Genomic DNA, 23,794 nt, shown 5'->3' with positions numbered 1-23,794 from the left:
AATGCAGCTGGATTGTGATGGAAACCACTGGGAAGTGACTGGGGATTCTGTAAGAGCCTGTGAGGAAGAAAGCAGAAGTTTTGTTGTTCCTACTTAAATCCCAATTTGTTTCCGTGGTGCCTTCAGCAGGTAAACGATGTTTTCTCTGCTGTTCCTTTGGAGAGCACTTCCAGCCATTGCTCCATAAAGCATCAAATAAAGCCCATTTCATCCCAAATTTCACAGCACATCATCTCTTAAACGGAAGGATTACTTCACATAAAAGCTGTGACACATCAAAGATGCAAGCAGAAATGTAAATTCCCTGATTTCCAGACAGAACACTTCCCCAAGAAATGTCTCCTGTTTATTGGGATTCTCTCCTGCTGAAATGTCTGCAGGGTGAGCTGTCAGAGTGATTGGAATTTCTAGCAATTAACGGCATAATGATTAATTTTCAACGTGTGCCACTAATGTGCAACAAATTACTGGAATTCTGTCACTCCTATAAAAAGAATCTGGGGTTTTCCTTGAGGTTGTGCAAGAATTGTGTGTAGGGAGAACAGGACACAGATTATTGATAATCAAACCAACCCCAACAACTGCTTTTGCTGTCACTAAACTGCCTTTGCAATTGGAGTCATCATCATCTAGGATTATCCAAAACCATTTACTCAGAAAAGCTCCTTTAGGAAGGAATTTCAAGGAAGGAAATCGGGAATTTCAAGGGCAAGGCCAATAGTAACCTTTGGAATCAATATCTTATCAGAAAAGATAAAGATTTGTCTTTATATGCCAAAGGTGTAAGGTCTGGGCATTCAAGACTGATACTTGGTAGAAATAATTCTTCAATTTTACTTCACCCTTTTTCTGCACCTTTCCCAGATCTCAAGGTGTTCAGGTCTCCAGGGCCCTCCCAGGACTTGCAGCAAAGCCAGGGAAACTTCCCCTCATTCATATTCCCCAGAGACAAAAGCTGAAATCTGATTTTTCATGCTTGGTTATTTTATTTTAGGATTAGCCAAATCTGAATGTGAACCTGAATGCAGACCATTGTAATGGGGACATAATGAAGAGAATTCAATTACCAGCATTAAATGGCATTTCTGGGGGAGATATGCCTGCTTATCTGGGAATTTCTGTGCAGGAAAACAATTCAGATAATATTGCACACCCCTGTCTTTGATAAGACCAATTCCCCTTTGGAAGCTCCCTAATAATTCTGTTATTGTGACTTTAAAGCCAGAGTTCCTTAATCTTTCAGGAAGGTTAATGAAGATTATTACCAATGGCTTCTACAACCAGAATAAATCCCTAATTTTGCATTTCCAATTAGGAGCAGAACAGGGACATTCCCACCTCCCTCACCTGGCTCAGGGGGGAAGTTTGGGACAAAATGCTTCTTTGCTTCTAAACAGGGTGTGGAGAAGTGGCACTTGGATGAAACGGAGAGACTTCCCATGGAGAATCCCAGGATTCCTGAGGCTGGGAAAGCTTCCCAAGGTCACTGAGTCCAACCTGTGGCCGATCCCCTCTGATGTTTTTCTGGGACATCAAAGATTCCACCCCCCTGCCATGGCAGGGGCACTCCCCACCATCCCAGGCTGCTCTGAGTCTTATCCAGCCTGGCCCTGGGCACTGCCAGGGTTCCAGGGGCAGCCTCAGCCGCTCTGGATCCTCCCAGCCAGGAATTCCTTCCCCAAACCCCATCCACCCCTGCCCTCTGCCAATGGAAAGGCTTTCCCTGGGTGCTGTCCCCCTTGCTCCATCCCTCTGCTCGTCCTGGGCTCTCTGCAGCAGCTCCAGCTCCTCCCGTGCTGGGACAGGGCTGGGGCGCTCTGCAGGTGGGGTCTCAGCTGGGCAGAGGGGCAGCATCCAGGCTGGGAATGCTCCTCCTTCCCCTTGAAGAAATCAAGCAGGTTTCTCAGCAAGGGCAACGCTGCTTTTCAGGCAGAGAATAAGGAATAAGCAGCTTCCACCTCATCAGAGGCCTTTTCTGAATGGGAAATTGGGGGGGGGAATGCAAAACAGCAGCAAGGGCTGATGTCAGAGCTTACATAAGCACAATTCCCATGTCACAAGCACGGGATTACAGCTGCAGACCAAAGTTTGGGATGAAGAATGCAAGGTAGGGGTAGTGAGAGTTACACAACTGCCAGAGCAAAGAAACAAAGTGCTGAAAACTCCCAGCATCCGTGCAAAGCTGGTGCCCACAAAGCTGCAGCTCACAGAAAGGTGAGCAGGAAATTTAAAAACCAAAATGTGGGTGAGGAGGTGGCAGAGCTGTGGAGAGGTCCCACGTGGTTGTAAATGCAGAGAGAACCTTCCTCCGTTCCTCCAAGGCTCTGAATTCTGAACAGGGCTGTGTTTCTCATTGAAATCTGCTGCTGGAAATGAGGAGGGCTCCGAGAGCTTTGAAGTTCCCTAATTATGGCAGTGACCCAGACTGCAACTGGACACTGTGGAAATCAGCCAGGCAGCCCACAGAATTCATGAAAGGGAAGAAAGGAAACACAAGTGGATGTCTGGCCAGTGCCAGGGGAATATCCATGGGGAAAAGGCTTTGGGGCTGAGGGAAAATTGAGGGTTGTTTTCTTTTTTAATTCCAACCTTAAGCTCAGCTTTGTTCCATTTCTTGGGTGTAGTCCCCGTTATCAAATCTCTTTTAGCACAGAAAAGGTAAATTCTGGGGTATTGGGACAAACTGGGAAATTCCCAGAGCCTTCCTTGGGTCAGAGGAGGGAGCAGCTGCCCTGGAACCCCCCCAGGAGCCCTGGTGAATGCTCCAGGAAGGGCTCCTGCTTTCCAAACAAGTCCTTTATGGCATTTGTAGAAAAGAGGGATGTGCTTTAGAGAAGGGGACGTCCATATTGGATTCTTTGTTGGAGATTTAGATGGGACACAGGGAAGGAATTCCATATTTATGGTGTTAATTGTGCTGCTAAAAGAGAAGGAAAACCATCCCTCATGTGAGATATGTGACAAAGGAGGCACTGAGGAGAATTCCCTGCTGCTCTGGAAATAATCCCTATTTTCTGAACCCTCTGACCAATGTTTTACTGCTCATTCCAGCCCTGCCACACTCCCAAGTTCTCTGCTTTCAGCATTTCTCAGTAACTTTCTAGCTCTGCCAGATCACTGCAACTGGGATTTCTCGGAGTTTTCTGAATGGAATTGGAAGGGCAGGAGGGGTTTGGTGTTTGCTGCCCAGTCAGGCAGCTCAGGCTGTCCCTGGGAGCCCAGAACCTGCTGCCTTTGGCCCTGCTTGAATTTTGGCTCTGGTTATTCTGGGTATTTATTGAATTTTGGCTCTGGCTGTGGCACTGCAACAACTCCCTGAGATGCCAGCACTTGGGTGAAGTGTTCCGTGGAAAACTTGTTCTGGGAGGAAAATTAAATCCATCATTAATGTATCCTGCAAAAGAGCAAATTAGGGATTGATTTGTCCTGCCAATCACAGAGAGGCCACTTCTGGAGCTTTTTGGAGCAGCATTTCCACCACCCCCGTTCTGCACCCCCTGCTGGACTCTTCGGGAGAGCCCAGAATTCCAGAATTGGGGTTGGAAGGGATCTTCAATCCCATCCCATCCCATCCCATCCCATCCCATCCCATCCCATCCCATCCCATCCCTGCCGTGGCAGGGACACCTTCCACTGTCCCAGGCTGCTCCTGGGACACTTTTAGGGACCCAGGGGCACCCACAGCTGCTCTGGAAATCCCATCCCAGCCAGAAATTCCTTCCCAAGGCATTTGGAGTGTTGGAATCTGTTGAGCTGTTTCGTCCCATCTTTAAATCAGCTGGGTGAGCCTGCGGCAGTTTTCTCTGTCTTTCCTGCAGGTGAGGGAAATGTCTTCTCCTGTGACTCCTGAGAAACAGGGATTAGTGTTTTCCTGCACAAAAGGTCCATGACTTGAGAAGGGATTGTAAATTATTGTAATTGATTTCCATAAAGCTCCTGTTTTCCTCAGATGAAGGAGTTTCTTTATAAGACAATAAACTGCAGGAACTGATAATGAGCTGCTTGCTGGAGCTGAAAAGGAGCAGGTTATTTTATGCTGCTTTCCTCATTTATCTGTCTTTATTCAAGAAATAATCTGATTTTGGAGCTCTTCTGGAGGCTCTGAACTCCCTGTGTAATGTGTGACGTGGGGCAGTGCCCTCAGGACTCGGCTGTGGGGAATTTCAGTTCTGAAATGGGGAAAAGCACCAAGCTCTGGTGCTTCCAGGGGGAGTGGGAGAGGGAAGAGGAATCCCCTGCAGGGATTAAGGAATGGATGGAGCTGCTGTGTCCCTGACTCAGCCCAGCCCAGGGGTGGCTCCTGGACTGAGCCTTTTCCAACCACCAGCACCGAGGAAAGGATCTCTGAACATCAGCAGAGAGCAAAATGCAGGGAAAGAAAGTGTAATTACCAGAGCTGGAATTAGTCCAGGGTAGGAATTAATAATGCTGAAATTAATAAAAAGTTTAATTACCACGAGCCCACAGGGCGTGAAATTCTGCTCCTTTCAATCATAGCCCAGGTCCTTCCATTCCGTGCTGGTGCTTGCTACAAAAACCTTATTTTACTTTATTTGGATTAATTTAGTGCATTGTTTTCCTAAATCTAGCTCAGAACCTTGAGAGTGGTTTGGAAAATGGAAGTTGAAGGTTGAGCTCTCCTTGCCTTTGTGGTAAATACGTTTCAGGACAGCCTGGTTTATCCAGAATGTTTAAGTAACTCTTAAAGGTGCCCAGGATGGATTTAGGGACTGCTTGATGCATTCCAAATCTGCTTCTGAAGCATTCCCCCATCCTGAAGTGGTTTTGTTCCACAAGGAATAGGGGGGCACTGTGTAAAGTTACTCACTGAGTTAGGGGTGCCCACACATGCTGGGGGTGAGGAGGGGCTGCACCACTGGGATTGAGGGTGGGAGAAGTTTGGGAACACTTCCTGGATGTGAATTTTAGTGCAGGAAAAGGAATGGGTTTTGCTCAATCCCCTCTTGGAGCTTCCAGCAGAGCCTGGTGGCATGGGAGGAGCAGGAATGGTTTGGGATCGCTCTGTAGCCAAGGGCTCCATCCCTGCTTTCCTCAGCTGCTGCAGGAGCCTGTGGGAGCAGCATGGGGAGCTCTGCTGGCGTGGGGGATCCAGGGATAATTCCCATTTCTCATGGGAATCCCACCCAGGTACATCCCTGCCAGCTCTGGGCCAGGGACTGGCTTTGCCTCTGTGCTTCCATGGGTGGGTTTGGATCCTGTGCCTTCCCATTTTCCCATTACAGCCAGGCTCATGGCTGGGCTGGGTGTGTTCCCTTCCATCCCAGAGCAGGGAACAGCTGCAGGGTCCAGGTTTTCTCCTTGCACTCCAAATCCCACCTTTCCATTCCAGCAAGGCGCCACAGTCACCTCAGGACACGCGCTCCCGATATCCCTGGGGAAAACTGCTTTTCATGAGCCACAATCCGCAGCATAACTCCCAAGAACATTCCCCCAAAACGCTGCTAAAATCCCATTTTTCCTCCCTTTTTCCCCCCAGTATGCTGCTTGGAGATGACCAGCAAAAGGAAGCTGATCGGGCGCCTGGTGCCGTGCCGGTGCTTCCGCGGCGAGGAGGAGATTGTCTCCGTGCTGGACTATTCCCACTGTGGCCTGCAGCAGGTGCCAAAGGAGGTCTTCAACTTCGAGAGGACCCTGGAGGAGCTCTACCTCGATGCCAACCAGATTGAGGAGCTTCCCAAGGTAATCCATGTCCTGCTGGGGTGCCAGGGCAAAGCCCGGGGTGCGTGCCCGGCTCTGGGGCTGCTGGAGCTCCTGGGGAGAGGTGGAGATGGGGGCTCCAGGGATATTCCTTGGAGAAGGGACTCCCCCTCCTTCTTCACAGCACGGGAATGGGGCAGCTTGGAGCCTGGAACTGGGAAAAACAGTTCTGCAAAATAAATGGTTCTGGCCCTGGAAATTCCTGTGGTACCCAGTACCCGGATCAGGAGTCACCGCTGCCTGTGGATCCTCTCCAGCCCTGCTTTTCCTTCAGGATCAGCTCCTTATCCCTGTGAGAGATTCCTGGCAATGCCAGGGCTGCCCTCCCTGTCAGGATCAGCCCTTTATCCCTGTGGGACATTCCTGGCAATGCCAGGGCTGTCCTCCCTGTGTCAGAGCCAGCCCTTTATCCCTGTGGGATATTGGGAATGCCAGGGCTGTCCCCTGTGTCAGAATCAGCCCCTTTATCCCTGTGGGATGTTCCTGGGAATATCAGGGCTGCCCTCCCTGTCAGGATCAGCCCTTTACCCCTTTGGGATAATGCTGGGAAATGCCAACTGTCCAAGCAGGAGTTTCAGAACTGCCCTGAGATCATCCAAGCCATTCTTTGCCTGTAAAATTCCCCTTCTGGAACCTTCCAATCCATTCTCCTGCTGATCAATGTTTGCTATAAGGAATTAAAAGCTACTGTAACCAAAATGTTCTGGAAACAGAGGAGGGAAAGGTGGAAAAACCAATTAGTGGCAGGTGCTGGCTCCATAATGAAGCGTGAAGGATGGGATCCAGGCCTTAATGGAATTTTTCTCCATAATAATGAAAGATGCTTACAAATCTTTAATTAAACATTGCTTCATTCTCCATCATCTTACAGCAAGTTTCCCATTTTTGCTGCACAGAGACTTGGTAAAAAATCCATTTGCAGAAGTAGAAAATGGGCTTTTTCCATGCCACGGGGTTGCTCTGCTGGGATGTGATGGTTCATTGCTTGAGAGGTCTCACTCTGTGGAGGAATTCTGCACAGATGGTGGGGCAGAGCCACCAAAATCCCTTTATTTTCATGGAAAAATGCTGTGGAGAGCTGCCTGAGCTCTCCTGGAGACACAGCACAGAACCAGCTGGATTCTATCCCCAGAAATCCCAAATGGATCCTGTGGAAAAGCTGCTCAGGAAGCCCTGAGGTCCCATCTTCTCCTTCTTCTTCTTCTTCTTCTTCTTCTTCTTCTTCTTATAATAATAATAATAATAATAATAATAATAATAATAATAATAATAATAATAATAAAAAAATTCTTTTCCTTCTGCTACTGAGGAATACTGGAAGTCTTTCATTTAGGGAGGGATTTTTGGGATATTTGGGTTGGGCCTCTTGGAATGATCAAAGTGTTTCAGAAAACAAATATATCAGAGCAAGATGCTGTATGGAAAAAATGAGGGCCAAAGGGAAGAAGTCCAAAATGCTGAAGCTGGGATCAAGGTGATAATTTTAATTTAGAGTAAATCAAGTTTAACATAATCTTGGCCATGTGGAAGAGAAGATTAATGGCAGTGTTAATAGCACTCATCGGTTTTTGTCTTAAGCCTTTATTAATTGTAACCAGGAATTCAACAGCTGAAATAATTCCTTTATCAAATTTTCTGCTCGAGGTGCTTTTGCTGCAGAGCTCAAGGCTTTTTTTTTTTCATCACTGAATTAATATTCCAGGAGAGAAAATGCTTTTTTTTCCCCCATGAAACTGGCACTGTAATACTTAACATGAACTTTTGTGTTTTACATTAAATTCTACCATTCTCTCCTCCCTCTGCAAATGTTTTTTTCAAATAATTTATTCCAGAGGAAATTTTCAGTCATTTTCTGTTCTTTGCCAAATATTCTGTGCCCCTGATATTACAAAATTCTTTTGAATCAAAACTCTTGATCATGTTTTATTATTTAATGAGGAAACAACTTAGTTAAGTCCAGCTCTACTTTAGTTTCACATGATGCTCTAAAGTCCAGTAAATTATTTTGCATTGAACTGATGCCTCAAACTCATTCTGCCTGATTTTATTTTTACTTTCCATTTAGGTATCATACTGATATGATTCCATTCTTTCCCTGCTGATTTTCAGTTCTTCATTTCTTGTATTTCTCTGTTTTTTTAAGGATTTACAAGATGTTTTTATATTTCTAACTCTCTTCTTTTGGCTAAATCCAGCCAAGTCTTTTTATTCTCTTTGCCTTTGACTTCATTCTCCTGCTGCAAAAAATCCTTTATTTGTGTGAGTCAAGTGAATTGATGACTAATAAAGGGAAAATTGATCTGGATGAGAGTGGAGTCATTGGAATCAGCATCCAGAGAAACATGAGTGGGCTGGAGTTCTCCCCAGAGGTGCAGAATAAAACCCTGATTTCATAACTCAGAGCTCGGTGGCATCACTTGGATTTGGTCTGAGAGGAATGAAAGTTGTTCGTGAGCAGAGGGAATGGAGATTCCAACAAAATCCTGATGGCCAGGGAGCTCTGGAAACTGGGAAAATATCTGTTAAGCATCCAGTGGGTGAAAAAAAAGCAATTTTGGGACTTCATTCCATGTCTCGTATTCCTTCTCGTGCCTCATAAAATCATTCCAGAGGGAAGATTTTTAATCTGGCTTCTCCCTCCAGCAGTTCCAAAGCCTTGGGTGTGTCCAGGTGGGGTCAGAACTCTGAGTTCCAAGCCTTCCTCAGCTCCTGGTGAAAACTGGGAATCCACTTCTATAAAATTGGAATTTGATGGAAAAATTAGAATTGAGTCCTGAATTTTGGGCAGGGGTTTCAAGAAAGTATCCTTTGGATAATGCCCAGGCATTTTTGGATCTTGAGGATAATTATTTAATCTGAATACAGTCACAGTATTTTAAAATCTGCTGTGAAATTTAATTATGAAATCGAATATTTTAATTTACCAGGAGCACAAAAACTTGGGAATTTTTATGACAAATATAAAACACAGCAATAAACATGAATTACATGCAATGATATAAAAATCACAAGATATTGATTGCAGTGAATTCACAGGTTTTGAGTGGTTTTGAGCATCCCTGCTATCCATGACCTGTTTGTCCTATCCCCTGTCACTGTCACATTTTCTGAAAAATCCCTTTGCCCAGGATTTCTTCTCTTGGGAAGCTGAGAAGCCTCAGAGAAAAAGGAAAACAATATTATCTCATTTGCTTCTCCTGTGTTTTGCTGCTTTGGAATGTGGTTGGGGATTGTTTATCCAACATGTGAATTGTTTTCACTTAATGACCAATCACGGTCAGGCTGTGTCGGACTCTGAGGAGAGAGTCATGAGTTTTCAATTAGTATTTTGTTAAGTCTTCTGTGAGGATCCTTTCTCTATTCTTTAGTATAGTTTTAGGATAGCATTCTTTTATATAAAATAGTAAATTAGCCTTCTAAGAACATGGAGTCAGATTCATCATTTCCTCCTTCATCCTGGGGACCCAGAAAATACCACAATCCCCATCTACCATGGAAATGCCTTCCCAAAAATCCCCCTGGGAGGGTGGAATTCTGCTGTGGCCAGGGTGGGTTTGTGCTGGTTGTGTGTCAGCAAGGATCCCAAATGGATTTATTCCTTCTCCCCCGTGGAACCCCCGGAACAGCAACTGTTCAACTGCCAGGCCCTGCGGAAGCTGAGCATCCCCGACAACGACCTGTCCAGCCTCCCCACCTCCATCGCCAGCCTGGTCAACCTCCGTGAGCTCGACATCAGCAAGAACGGTGAGGGCTCCCCTTCCCCAGCATCCCCAAAAACACAGGAGCTGAGATGGAGTTTTGGCTCCTCGCGGTGCGGAAATTTGCGCTCCGTCCCAGGTTCCGCGCACGGCGCTTTCAGAGAGGGTCTGTGCAAACCCAGCTCTGGTTTTTCCTTTAAAAAATCGAGTTTCCTTCAGTGTCCTGTGCTCTGGGGGCTTCTGCCCAGCTGGGAGTAGGAATGTGAGGCCAGTTTTCCTTGCACTTAGGAGCATTCCACTTCCAAAGGGGTTCAGAGCGCACTGGGCTCTTGTGTGGGGGATTTAAACAATTCCCAGGATTTATCTGGGCTGGTTTGCTGCTGTGCATTCCCAAATCTGGGAATTTTCATTCCATTTTCATATCAATGGGCCTAAAAACCTTTGCTGTCTGAGCTCGAGGGTCTTTGTTTTTAAAAAATGAGACTTAGAAACCCCTGGAAACTTTGGGAAATTTCCTGTCAGTGGAGGTCTGGAGACTGTGAGAGAAAAGCAGTTTGGGAAGGGATGAAGGCACAAATCTCTGCACAAATTACATCACTGTTGATTCTAGAACATTAGATAAATCAAGCATTAGCAGAAGAGTTATAATTCTGTATATTCATGTATTTATTTAGGGCTTGAGCATCACCTTTTGGATGATAATTCCAAACTGTGTTTCCTTCCTGTTTGAGCTGAAGTCTGAGCTGGAAATCTCAACTGAGCATTTATGAACAGACCAGGCTGAACAGTTTCTGTGTAGATAATATTTGTCTATGTCTAATAGATATTTTTGTGTATCTAATACTCTTTCCATGTTTTTTTAGGAATCCAAGATTTCCCAGAAAACATTAAATGTTGTAAATGTTTAACAATAATCGAAGCCAGCGTCAACCCCGTGTCCAAGTGAGTACCAGGAGCTCGTTTTGCTCATTCCAAGGGCACAAAATGTGCTCAACATGAGCTCAGAGCTTTTTATTCAGTCCTTTTGCAGGGTTAATCTGAATGTCTTTCTAATTGTTTGAATTTAAACAATTTAAATTGTTTCTAATTTAAACCCAGAGTGGGTTTGTCTGAGATCTGAGTACTCTGGTAATGCCAGTCAGGCTGGGCAGTCTCTGATCACAGGGGTGAGGCTTCACCTGGACATTTTGCAAGACCTTATTCCTTATTCCTTCCAAAATCTTGCAAAAATAGTAACAGAAAATGAGTTGTAAATCCAGGATTTACAAAGTGGAGTGAAGGGCAGAAAGGGTGAAATGTTGATGTTTCAGTTTAAAACAAATAGAGAGAAATAGAGGAGGGAGAGGGAGGAAGAATGGGAGGGAAAGAGGAGAGAAGGAGAAAAAAGGAAAAAGATTTAGAGAAAAGAGAGAAAGAGAAGGGAGGAAGGGAGGGAGGGAGGAAGGAAGAAGGAGAAGGGAAAAGGAAAGGAAAGGAAAGGAAAGGAAAGGAAAGGAAAGGAAAGGAAAGGAAAGGAAAGGAAAGGAAAGGAAAGGAAAGGAAAGGAAAGGAAAGGAAAGGAAAGGAAAGGAAAGGAAAGGAAAGGAAAGAAAAGAAAAGAAAAGAAAAGAAAAGAAAAGAAAAGAAAAGAAAAGAAAAGAAAAGAAAAGAAAAGAAAAGAAAAGAAAAGAAAAGAAAAGAAAAGAAAAGAAAAGAAAAGAAAAGAGAAAAACCTTTGGTTTAAATCCCTCAAGCAGGAAGAGAGCAAAGGCTACTGTCCCCTGAGTGTGCCAGGCCTTTGCATTTCCTGCTTGTAGCAGTGCAGAGAAGATGGGAATGGGCAAAAATGTCTGTTCAAAGTGAGTTCTTCAGGAGAATTTGGGTAGAAGAAGTAGGTGAGAGAGAAAGTCACCTTTCTGCTTCTAAATATACATTGTTATTATCTCCATGGCAACTCAGGGTGAGCATTAAGGTTTGCTCTGTTTTTTTAGGCTGCCAGATGGCTTCACACAACTTCTAAATTTGACCCAGCTCTATCTAAACGATGCCTTTTTGGAGTTTCTTCCAGCTAACTTTGGAAGGTAAGGATGAGTCACCACAGCACATTCCTGTCGTTGAACACAGCTCAGGCTCCGAGGGACCAGCTCAGAGCTGGCTCCCCTTGAAAAACTGAGCACAAAACCCAGGGATTTTGGCTTTTCAGGCCTGTTTTTGTCAGAAACGGGGTGGAGAGGTGATGGAGGCCGGGGAGAGGTGAGGAGCTCATCCCTCGGCAGTGACTCAGCCGTGCAGGACCAGGGGCAGCAGGTTCCTCTCAGGTCCCCTCCGGGTGACAAAGGGACAGGAGGGTGAGGAGCTGTGGGTCAGGAGGGCAGGGAGAGGTGGAACAGGCAAAGGTGAAATGTGGGAGCAGAAGCAGGGAGAGGAGTCCAGAGACAGCAGGGCAGGAGGGTGGGGAGCGAGGGCGAACATAAACCCAGCAGGAGCAGAGCCAAAGATGCCAGCTGAGGACAGAGCAGAGGTGCTGGCACCAGGGTGTGGTGGGTTTGGCTCACTCATTAGAGATTTCACCAGTTTCTCAGATCTCCCAGCCAAGGCACCAACTGGTGTGGTGGGTTCAGTGCTGCCAGCCCCCAGTGCACCAATCCACCTCCTGCTAAAGACAGGAGCAGGAGAAAGGCAAAGCGTGCTCAAAACATTCAAAGGGCATCAAGAACATTTTATTGACAGCAATAAAAGGCAAAAAAAAAGGAGTAAGAATCAAAGCAAGCCCTTGAGAACACTTCTGCTCCCCCCACGAACTTCTCTTTTCCCAGTGGACACAGAGTGAATCCAATTCCCACAGGAGCTGGGGGTCCCCACCCTGCACAGCCCTGGCAGAAATGGGGAATTTATCCCACTGGGAACTGCTGGGATTTCTGCCCTTGGATTGGCCCCTGGGCAAGGAGCTCAGGAGACAAAAGATCAGCAGAGAAAAGCTCTGATTTTATTACAGAGCTCACCCAAGCCCACCTTTAGGCTGGCCCCTGCAGCCACCTGGGTGACAGTTCTGTTATTTATTTAAATTATTTTTATTTATTTAAGTTATTTGATTTAATTTCTTTATTTTTATTTATTTCATTTATTGTTATTTATTTTATTTATTTTTATTTCTTTTATTTGTTCTTACTTATTTTACTGATTATTATTTATTTATTTATTATCTACGGGAGCATCAGCTCAGCTCTCCAAACCAAATGACAAAATGTGACAAAATCCTGCTGGGTGTGACGCTGGGCTGCTCAAGCCTGGGGAGATAAAAATGCTGGAGTTTCATTTATTTATTTGTTATAATTAGTAGTAGTAGTACTAGTATATTGTTAACTTTATAATATTATTATTTTTCATTAATTTTGTTATTATTTTTGTTATTATTTTTGTTATTATTGTATTATTATCATTATTATTAATTTATTTTTATTTTTATTTTTATTTTTATTTCTATTTTTATTTTTATTTCTATTTTTATTTTTATTTTTATTTTTATTTTTATTATCACATCCCCTGGGCCAGGCCTGAGCACCTTTGAGAAACACAAAATCCCATCAGGAGGAAGGGAATTGTTTGCCTGTGAGGAGTGTGTGGAATGCCAGGATAAGCCCCAATTCCTGCCCCTGGAGTCAGGTCTAAATGCAGATATCCAGGAAAGGGGTGGATGGAGCCCTCAGTGTGGTGTTTGTACCCATCCTGCTCTGGCAGAGCCCTGCTGGGGCTTGGGCTGATCATTTTGGGATTAAGGTTTAGGAGCCCAAATCTTTTAGCAGAAAACATTTTATTCCACAAGTGCTGATTTTATATCAACTCAGTGACTCTGATTCCTTTTTTGTTGTTTTTTCCCCTTCTGTCTCATCCCAAGGTCATGTTTGGGACCTTGCACTTACAAACCTTGCTCTTGTTTTTTTTCTTGTTGGTTTGGTTTTTTTTGTTTCTTCCAAATTTCCCAACTTATCCTCTGTTTGCCTGTTTGGAGGCATTAATAAAACGAATTTAAAATTGCTGGCAAAACCTGATAAATGCCAGAGCTTTTCAGGAGAATTCAGATCAGGGCAGACATTAAATGAAATTATTTGGCTCTGATTTTTCTCCCACAAGAATTGGACTTTGGATTATTTTGCATTAAACAGACTTCTTAAAATTAGAAGAAATATTTTCAACCAATTCTGATGGATTCTTCAAATGCATTAATTATTTTCTCTCCTGTTCCCAGACTTGTCAAATTGCGAATTTTGGAGTTAAGAGAAAACCACTTGAAAACTCTACCAAAGTAAGTGCTGGGGTATTTGCATTTATTCATCTGGAATTTCCAAAAGTGCCAAATATTTGGGCTGGAAGCAATGGTGATGATGTTTCTCTGATGAACTGTTTTTTGTTTTTTGTTTTTCATTTATAAAATAAATTCTACTTTTTTTAGCAAAAAAGGTATTTAGCAAAAAAAACCCAGTTAGTGATTCCATGATATAAGGGAAGATGCACAATGGTTGTTCAGCTGAGTGTAGCTCAAAAGCCAAAATCTGACATTTTGAGATAAATATCTGAAATATTTTAAGATAAATAAACAAAATTGGGCAGCACCAGATGAGCTAACCCTGGTCAGTGAGGCTGTGGCAGCGCTCTCCTCACCCAGGACTCATCTGAAGTGTTGAAAACACCCTCAGGAAAAGATTTTCTCCTCATGGTCTGTCCAGAATTAAATGGTTTGGGCTTTACTGTGCCAGCAGGAAACTGAGTCCCTTCTGCTCAGGATTATTTAAGTTAAGTGGAAAAGTTCTCAAAAGCAGCCTGGAATTTTCAAAGATCCTGGAGTCAATTCCAGCCCTGGGCTGATCTCTCATACAGGGCACCATCAATTATTATTGCTGTTTTAGTGAAGGAGTGGGATTATTTTTAAGTTAAGAATGATTTATTGTTTGGATAAACATTAGTCTCAGAGGTTGTGAGATTTTAAAGGAGTAAGTTGTTGGTTATAGCTTGGGAATAGTTACAAGTTTCTTCATTATAATATTATATATATGTATGTGTGTGTATATTATATATAATGTATCATTTATATATTATGTTATATATACTATAAATATATATATTTATTATATAAATATATAATTATATATAATTATATGTTTTATTATATAATTATATATAATATAAATATATAATTTTAATTATATAATTTAATATAAATATATATTGTATGTTATTTATATAGAAATATATATTATAATCTATGATATAGTATATATTATAATATATTATAATTCATAGAATATATAATTTTTAAAACTAAGACAGTTGTTACAGGGTTTATTCTACTTTTCTAACTTATCACTTACTTCTCTTGTACTGTGGATACTTTTGTCTAACAGGTTTTTAACTTACATGCTCACACATTTCTATTCTAACTTTTAAACTCTTAGCTTTATTAAACTGCACTCTTATATTATAAACTCTTTATTTTTTTATTAATACAGTTTCTCACTTACTTAAGGCATATACTTATAACTACAGAAACATAATTTGATGGTTTTGTTTTGTGTCTGCGTCTGTTTTATGTTCAATGTCTGTATCTTGTATTTTTGCTTTATGTTTTATGTTCAATGCCTGTGTCTTGTATTTTTGCATTAATCTAATTTTTTTCTAGGGCTGTAGATCCAACCTTTTGGTGTCTGTGGAAGTTTTTGTTTTTCCAGTTCCCACCCCTGGGCAGAGGGAAACACCTTCCCGCGGTTCTGGGGGATTTGTTCCCAAATCCAGCTGGAAAATGGAAGGGTTGCAGGGACCTCCTTGGGGCCTGGTGACTCAGCAGGGCCTGGAGGGATGAGAAATTCCCTGGATTTGCTGTTCTCATCCTCTGACTCACGGCTCTCTGCAGATCTTTGGGGTTTCTTGGCAGCAGGAATTGTTTTCCTGCAGGACCTGCTAGAAAAATGACATCCAATGGATCCTTTCCAAAGAGCAAGTCCTGATGTAAGGAAAAGAAAAAAAGAAAAACAGGATTTCTCCTGGACTTCAGGATTAATTTGCTTCTTGGGAAGGAGAAGTTGCAGTGCCCAGAAAATGGGCAGGACTGTGGCGTTCTGGAGGGCAGCGCAGTCAAAATTTGGGATTTAATGTGCAAAGTCACATCCCAAGGGACCAGTGAAGGGAATTTGGGGATAAATCAGGAGCTCTCCAGCTGGGAATGAGGCTGGGAATGAGGGATGGCAGAGTTTGAGAGGGGTGTGAAATGTTTGGGAGCCGTGGATCCAAATGGATTTATCAGGGAATTCTCACCTGAGCCAAAGGGATGCTTGTGCCACGGGGCAGATCCCAGACTCCTCCCAAAGTAAAAGAAAAAATCGAAAATCAGAATAAAATCAGAATATTCCTGATTGCTCTCAGGAGTCCAACGGGATGATCAAATCCCAAAAAAATCAGTTTGGGGTAAAAAAACGGGGAGAGCTCGTTTGGGAAATGGGAAAGGCTGGAGCAGGTCCTGATAGGAAAAAAACAGGGATTGCACAGTGAAGGGTAAGGGAGGGCCTGGAAATAATGATATTTACCTGAAAAACCAGAATGGAGGGGAGATATTTCAGTGTTTGTGTGAGCTCCCAGGGAATGTGATCACTGGGGAAACTGGGAACTGGGGAAATGGGCTGAAAGCAGCCAGAAATGGGACATTCCATCCCGGATGGCCACGTGTGGCTCCTCAGCACTTTGATCTCCTCTGCTCTCCTTTGCTTGGGTTCCTCTGCTCTGTGGGGGTTTCAGGCTGAAATTCCTGAAATTATCAGATTTTCCAGCTCCCTCTTTGCAATCTTCCAAAATATTTCATCCTTGTCCTTCTCCTCCTGCTTGGAGTCAGGAATGACAGGACTTCATGGACAAGAGGATGATGATGATGATGGGGTGGGGGTTTATTTTCCTTTTCCCTCGATTTTCCTTTTTCCTCAATTTTCCTTTTTCCCTGATTTTCCTTTTGTTAAAATCACTCATTTTATCTTGCTCAGTTTTCAGCCTTAAAATGTTGCTGTTTTCAGCCTTAAAATCGAAACCAGTGTTTTGAATTCTGGTTTTAATTCGTGATTCTTTTAGGCTCTGACTGTACCCAACCAGACCCCTGTGAAAATAAAGGGTTGGTTTCAGCCCCCCGGTTTTATTCATTCTTTTTGCTGTCAAAATTCAGGTTTTTCCTCTGGAAGTCGTTTTTTGGCTTTACCTGTTGTGGGCAATGGAATTTAGGAATTTTCTGCTTTGCCTTTTTCTCCAAATCCCTCAGGCTGGGCTGAATTTCTGGGGGTTTTTAGCTGCCACAATTTAAGTTACAAAAGGATTTCTGTGCATTCAATTCTGTAAAAATTAAATTTTCCTATTTTGTATAATATTTTCCTATTGGTGCTCCAATATTTTCCTTGATAAAGGGGAAATTGGATAAATTTTCTTCTCATCATTTAAGACCAAGAGCAGCCTGGTTAAAATTTTCCATTAAAATATTGGAAGGAGAAATGGACACAGGAAGGATCTTCCTCAATTAAGATTTTCCTTCTGGGTAATGAATGTAGGGGTGAAAACAAGATTTTGGTGCAGCTATAATTTAAAATATCTGGTTTGGCTTCCCAATTAGATATTGGGGAAAAAACCTGGGAGAAAGACACATTTTTCACCCACAAGAACTTCCTCTTACTAATTTCCATAAAATGGAATTTTCCCAGTCCTTTGAATTCCAAGTGTACTTTGATTTTTTTTTTTCTGTAAACACAGTGTGAAAAATGACATTTTTATCTGACATTCATTCCATTTTTTTCTCCAGGCCTTCCCACCTTTTTCCATTTCTCTCTCCCCCCCAGACTTAGAGATAGACCCAAAGTTTTAATTTGAATTAGTCCCACCAAATGAATGTGCCAGGAATCCACAACTCCCCAAAATGTTGGAAAAAATCATTTGGGAACAAGGCAGAGTGGGGAAGTTTTCCTCTTCTTGCTGAAATTCAGATTTATTGGGATTATTTGTGACTCTTATTTATGGTTATTTCTCAAAGTGCTGGGACTGTGTATAAGGAGGTGAAACACATTAAGGTTTTTCAGCAGCATCATAAAAACTGTGTGAAAAGCAGATTTTTGTCTTGTTTTTGAAACAAAATCAAGTGAATTAGACAAGAACCTTCCTATTATCAACACCAGAGGCTGTTTTGCAGAGGTTAAATTTGCACATTTGGAGTTTCTAACCCCACGGAGTGACAATTTTTGTGCTTTCTGCAGCCGAGACTTTGCTCCAAAAGGAGAAATGAATGGATAACCCAGAAATTCCAGAATGACATTCTAAGATTCCAGCCCTCCCCATCCTTTACCTCCCTTCGGGCAGGAATTTGCTGGATAAAAGTGATTTTTCCTTCCAGGAACCTGGTATCAGAGTGGTCCAAAGCTTCCCTGTGCCTCACAAACATCCCTGCCACAAAAACCCACATTCCTCCCATCCTCAGCACTTCCCAAACCCCACTTTTGGAAGCTGCTTGGCAAAAACCACAGGGTTTTTTGGGTTTTTTTGGGGGTTTTTTTTGAAGCCTGTTGAAGACACAATTTAAATCAGCTGAGAATCTGTCCGGGGGGGATAAATTTAGGGAAAAGCTTCACTTCCTCCTGCTATTTTTTGAGATGCTGCTCCACTTTTCTCCCCGGTTCCTGATGAGGATGGGAAGTGTTTGCCACACTTTGGGTTTACAAATATTTGCAGCGTTCCTGGTGCCCTGTTTTCCTCAAATAGCAGCTCTGGCTGGCTTGGGGAACTCACACCCCCCCAGCTTCACTACCTTATCAAAATATTGGCAATATTTTAATCGGCAGCTGCTACTACGAGCTTTCCCTTGAGGATTTTCCAAGCTGGATCTGTTTGCTGCTCAGGGAAGAGGCTGGGAAATGCATCCCATTGTTTTGCTTTGGAAAAAAAAAAAAAAAAAGGCTTTTCCCACTGTTTTGCTTTAGGAAAAATAGATTTTCCTATTTTTAAAGGTGGTAAAGTTGTCTGGAAAATGGATTATTAATTTTTATTTTTAAATTGTTTTATTTATTTTATTAATTGATTTTGTTTTTCAAATAAAATTTTTCAAATTTATTTTATTAATTATTATTATTATTAAAAGTATTAAATTATTATTTATATTATAATATAAAATTAATAAATTAATTAATAAATAATAATTATATCTATAATTATTATTAATAATTAATTATTTTTCACAGAATCCCAGATTTTCAAGGCTGGTTTGGGTTGGGAGGGTGCTGAAATCCCATCCAGTTCCATGGACAGGGACACCTTCCATGGGCCAGATGAGCTTTAAGGTCTTTTCCACGGAATTGTGGTGCTCTTTTTCAGAGGAGAAGAGGAAATGTTATTTTCCATCCCATTAGGAATGCTGAAATCCAGGGAAAAACTTGCTGCCCCCGAATGGAGGGAGGGGAGAACATGGATAACCCTGGAGAGCCCCCCAGCCTCACCCTCCTGGTGTTGATTTCCGTGCCTCTGTAGCCTTTTAAAAAGCACATCATATTTTTTAAAAATCACAAAATAATTTTAAAATAAAAATTTTTAAAATCCCAAAATAATTTTAAAATAAAATCATTTTATTCTGAACCTTGTGAGAATTCCATCCTTATCGCCCAAAGTCTCCTCTCACTCGTGAGTGGAAGGAAAGCTCCAAATGGGATCCCCATAAAGGTCTGGGGGAAACCTTTGGCCCATTCATTCTCCCCACAGCCTCCTTTAAGCACTGAATATTTAACTGAGCATTGCCCATAACTGTTCCTTTCCTGATCCACCTCTGTAAATGACCCCACATAAAAACTGTAACGAAGCTTTCCATGAGAAAAATATAAATTATTATGGGAAAGAGATAAAAACAGCAGCAGCTAATGGGAAAATCTGATTTTCCATTGGGAACATCAGCAGAGCTTCGTTTTTTGATGGGGCCCCAACCCCCTGAAATTCATCTGCCCCCACATCAGTTTCAGGTTCTGGAATTGTTTATTTGGCTGTAGAAATGGCACAAATAATGGGTAAAAGTTGCATTTGAAGCTGAATCTACAGTAGAAAACCCAAAGCTGTTGAAGTTGTGCTCAAAAGAATTTGGGATGAAAGACAAAGGTTTTACCAATTTGAGTGGATTTAATCTCTGAAGAGTTCCAGGATTTAATCATTGAAAAGATATAATAGAGATATATAAAATATTAAAATATATATAATATGGATAATGTATAATGTGTGTAATAATAATGTGAAAATATTCGTTATTATAATATCTGGTGATACATTTCAGTGGAGTTTGTTTCCCTGGTTTTGTGGGGTTTATTTCCCTGTTTCTGTGGAGTTTATTTTCCTGGTTTTGTGGGGTTTATTTCCTGTTTCTGTGGAGTTTATTTCCTGTTTCTGTGGAGTTTATTTCCCTATGTCCATGGATTTTATTCCCTGTTTCTCTGGGGTTTATTTCCTGTTCCTGTGGACTTTAATTCTTGGGGTTTTTTTGGAGTTTATTTCCCTGTTTTAACAGAGGAAAAGTGGCATTTTCTGGCAATAAAACAGCAGCAGTGCTCTCAGCACAGCCAGGCTGAAACGCTGAGCCAGGGCTGTGCTTTTCAGCCACAGCCTTTCAACAATAATCACTTCTACCTCTGGTACAAATTGCAGAGATAAAATGGTTGATATTTTAGATCACAGTAATTAAGGCTATGCTAATTTTTTGATTAGGATCTGATTACCTCAGGAGGCCTCTGAACTGCCTGTTGCAGTTCATGCTAAATGATTTAATTATTTTTATCCTCTTTTTTCACTGTGCCCCCCAAACCCAGTGTGGTGTTTGGTCCACTTTGGTCTGTCAGGGCTTAAAGAGAAATCCTGCCCTTGGGATAAAACCCTGCTCCAGTTTTGTTCATGGAAACAAAGGAAAAAAAAATTGATTTATTAACTTTGAACTTGATCAAATCTGAACCTCAGAGCAGGGGACCTGGATCATGAGTCCAAACACTTTCTAGTGGTTTGTAAAAAACCACAGCAAATGCATAAATCTCTCTCAAAAAGCCACAATATATCATTTCAATCACTTATTGATATAACATGGGGCACTTTCCCTGGGCAAACACACAAAAATCTACCAAGGTTTTGTTTATTTTTGTATGAAAACAACTGTTGCTGGCTTTTGAGTTCCATGACCTCAGTCAATGTCTCAGGGATGGAATATATTATTGAAATTTGCATCAGCATCAAACTGGTGCAATTCTTTTATTTGCCATCAGAGTATCAATGCAGCTTTATTTTCCCACTAAAATATTTTCCTTTCTTTTTATCCCCCCAAAACCCGACTGATGTTTTGCCAGTTAAAATCTCATTTTGAGTCTTTGCCCACCTGTTCCAGGTCAATGCACAAACTGACTCAGCTGGAGAGGCTCGATCTGGGCAATAATGAGTTCTCTGAGCTGGTAAGAAATGCTCCAGTTTTTAAGGGGAAACCTGGGGGGTTTGGGTGCTCTGTCCATGGGGAATTAAACTTTTACTGGAGGGGCTTTGTGGGATCATGGCCTTGGGTAAGGGACACATTTCCCTCCAACCCAAGCCAGTCTGGCATTCTGCAATTCCAGCAGAGGTCAATTCTGAACCTCTTAGGGAATTTCTGCCCCTAGCTCATCCCTAAAACCAGAATTAATTTCCCTGAGATTGAAACATTTTGGGAATTTTCCCTGTTGTCAGCACAGGAAGTGAGAGATGCTGTTCCTTGGGAGCCATGGAAGAGCAGGATCAGGGATTACAGCCCTACAAGGGAATAGTTCCTGTAGCTTTAGTTAAAACTGAGATAATTCCACTCCAAACAAACCCTGAAATGTCACCTGGTGCTACAAAGCTGTAGCAAAGTCTCTACATCTGTTTCATGGAGCAGCTCCCACCCTGTTCCAGGCTGCTCATTTATTCCATGCAGGAGGAAAGAGAGGATTTAACTCCGATTTTTAATTAAAATCTTCAGCGTGGATAAACAGAGAGAAATTTTCGGGAGAGCTGCTTGGAATGTTAATTGTAGGAATTAAATCCTGGCCGAGCTCAGAGCCTCTCTTCTGGGTTGGGTTTGTGGTGTTTGAAAGGAACTGGACAATATTCCACACATTTCCATGGCAGCCCAGTGAGCCCACGAGGGACAGATCAGGAGAGAGGTGGTCCCATCCTCCTGTTAGGGCCAGAATTCCCAAGTTTACTCATTTTTCAGCCAAATGTAGGAACTGGAATCAAATTGCAGGAGGCAAATGGGCCAAGAGGCCAAGGCACAGTGGGAATGTGCAGGAATGTCACAGGAAAACTGGTGCTAGTTTAACTCACACCTGGAAAAAAAAAAGATTAAAAGGTCCTGTATTCATGGATTCTGAAACTCTGACTTGGGTTTTCATAGAAATTTCCTTTTTAGTGGAGAGAGGTGAGTTGGTGGGTGTGGGAGAGCCTGATTTCTTTGGTGTCCTGGGAGTGTTGTGGCCCTTTCCTTGGGGCTGGATTACTCTGTGCCCTTCCTGATGGAGCCACGGCCAAAATGAGCTTCTGTCCATTCTCTGCTCTGCTCTGCTCTGCTCTGCTCACCCACCCTGCTGGGATCAGGGCTCCCAGATCCAGGGAGAGCTGTGCACCCCTGGAATGCCAGTCTGGCTCCCTGAGGAGCAGCTGCACCCAAGCTGCCATCAAGGAAGGGAAGGGAAGGGGCAGCTCCTGTCACTCCAGGAGCAGCAAACCCCAGAGTCTGGCACCTCCCTGGCTCATTCTGGGGAGCCAGACCTGGGGCAGGAGGAGGAGGAGGAGCAGAGCTGTGCCTGGAGCAGGGCAAGGCTGGAGGCAGCAGCTTTGCCAGGTTTGCTCCAGAGGCCCAGGGGAGTCTGCAGGCAGCAGCAAGGCTTGGGGGAAATTCAGGAGGGGAATAGGGAGGGAAGGAAAAGGAAAAGGAAAAGGAAAAGGAAAAGGAAAAGGAAAAGGAAAAGGAAAAGGAAAAGGAAAAGGAAAAGGAAAAGGAAAAAGAAAAGGAAAATGAAAAGGAAAAGGAATGGAATAGAATAGAATAGAATAGAATAGAATAGAATAGAATAGAATAGAATAGAATAGAATAGAATAGAATGTGACTTCCTCAAAAATTCCTGTGAGTCTTCCATTCAGACTCGATCCCAGGAAGCTTTTCTGCATGGAGAGGGTGGTCAGAGCCTGGGACAGGCTCCTGGAAAGGGATGTTTGGACAATTCCCTGAATAATATCCTTTAAAGTTTGGTCAGACCAAAGTTTGGTTGGGGAGCTGGACTGGGTGGTCAATGTGAAACCCTTCCAGTTGGTTCCCTTCTGTTCCTGTTCCTATTCCTGTTCCTATCCCTACTCTATTCCTGTTGCTATTCCATTCTATTCTGTTCTATTATATTTCATTCCACTCCTTTTCCCATTCCTTTTCTGTCCTATTCCCATTCCCATTCCACTCTATTCCAATTGTAGCAACCTCTGTGGAAAATGAGAACGTTCCCCAAAGAGCCCCAAACCAAAGCATTCCTAACACAGACAAACAAGGTTTTAATGGCACTTTGATACCAGCCCATCCACGAGATCCTGTCAGGATCATGGTGTGCCACAATGGGGAATATTCCATGGTGCTCCACATTAATGGGAAATTCCATCATCCTGGGGAATCACAATCCAAGGAATTCCCCATCAGAGTGTGCTCTGCACAGGCCAGGAACAGGCCTTGAAGAAAGGTGTCTGCTAATAAAAGGGATTGAAAAGCAAATTAAAGTTGAGAGGGGAAATTATGATTATCCATAATGACCTCAGCCCGTGAACACTCCAGAGGGATAAAGAAACATTAATCAGCCCAGGAACAAATAGTATCAAATGCCCATTAATCAATTCAGCCTGGAAATGAGAAGTGGTTTTAATCATCGAAGGACAGCAGAATTTCAATGGAATTAACAGAGGCAAAATAAATCATCTTTAAAATGCTCACCACTAGTTTTTAATAGGAGCTCATTAGGTGGAGGTGTGGAAACAAGGGGTGAGTTCTCCTGTTCATCAGCTTTGTTCTTACCTGCTGAGGCATCAGCAGCTTCTCCCACCATTCCCTGGGCAATCAGGGAAAATCAGATTCCTTCTGGGAATGGCAGCATTCCAAACCAGACCACATGGGGTAACTCCAGGACTCTCTTGGGGTCTGGAGGTCCATTTGCTTCTGCCTGTGTTGGAACCATTCCAGGGCAATTGTTCTGCTCCCAAAGGCTGGGAATGGAATATTTAATGGAATATTTCATGGAACATTTAATACCAGCTTCTGACAGGCTTTGGAAAAAAATCTTTACAACCTGGGAGGGCAAATTCCAAGTGTTGGTTTGCTGAGGAAA

General features: G+C 42.8%; 1 protein-coding gene and 1 long non-coding RNA gene across 7 annotated transcripts in view; both read left to right on the top strand.

Moving 5' to 3' along the window:
* LOC139594615 (uncharacterized) overlaps window positions 1-23,794 on the top strand; it is a 276,219-nt gene that overhangs the window by 206,457 nt on the left and 45,968 nt on the right. The window lies entirely within an intron of this gene.
* LRRC7 (leucine rich repeat containing 7) overlaps window positions 1-23,794 on the top strand; it is a 107,978-nt gene that overhangs the window by 38,216 nt on the left and 45,968 nt on the right. For all 4 annotated transcript variants that reach the window (XM_071436982.1, XM_071436984.1, XM_071436981.1 and 1 more), the window contains exons 2-7: window positions 5,498-5,700; window positions 9,345-9,462; window positions 10,280-10,358; window positions 11,387-11,476; window positions 13,642-13,698; window positions 20,809-20,872. In XM_071436982.1, the coding sequence (XP_071293083.1) occupies window positions 5,498-5,700; window positions 9,345-9,462; window positions 10,280-10,358; window positions 11,387-11,476; window positions 13,642-13,698; window positions 20,809-20,872 (611 nt within the window). The remainder of the gene's footprint in view (window positions 1-5,497; window positions 5,701-9,344; window positions 9,463-10,279; window positions 10,359-11,386; window positions 11,477-13,641; window positions 13,699-20,808; window positions 20,873-23,794) is intronic.

The sequence above is a fragment of the Agelaius tricolor genome, unplaced genomic scaffold, assembly GCF_023055355.1.
Source record: "Agelaius tricolor isolate 1412-34295 unplaced genomic scaffold, bAgeTri1.0.p SCAF_11, whole genome shotgun sequence".
Classification (NCBI taxonomy): Eukaryota; Metazoa; Chordata; class Aves; order Passeriformes; family Icteridae; genus Agelaius; species Agelaius tricolor.
The sequence above is the reverse complement of the archived record's forward strand: the minus strand, read 5'-3'. Positions and strand labels throughout refer to the sequence as shown.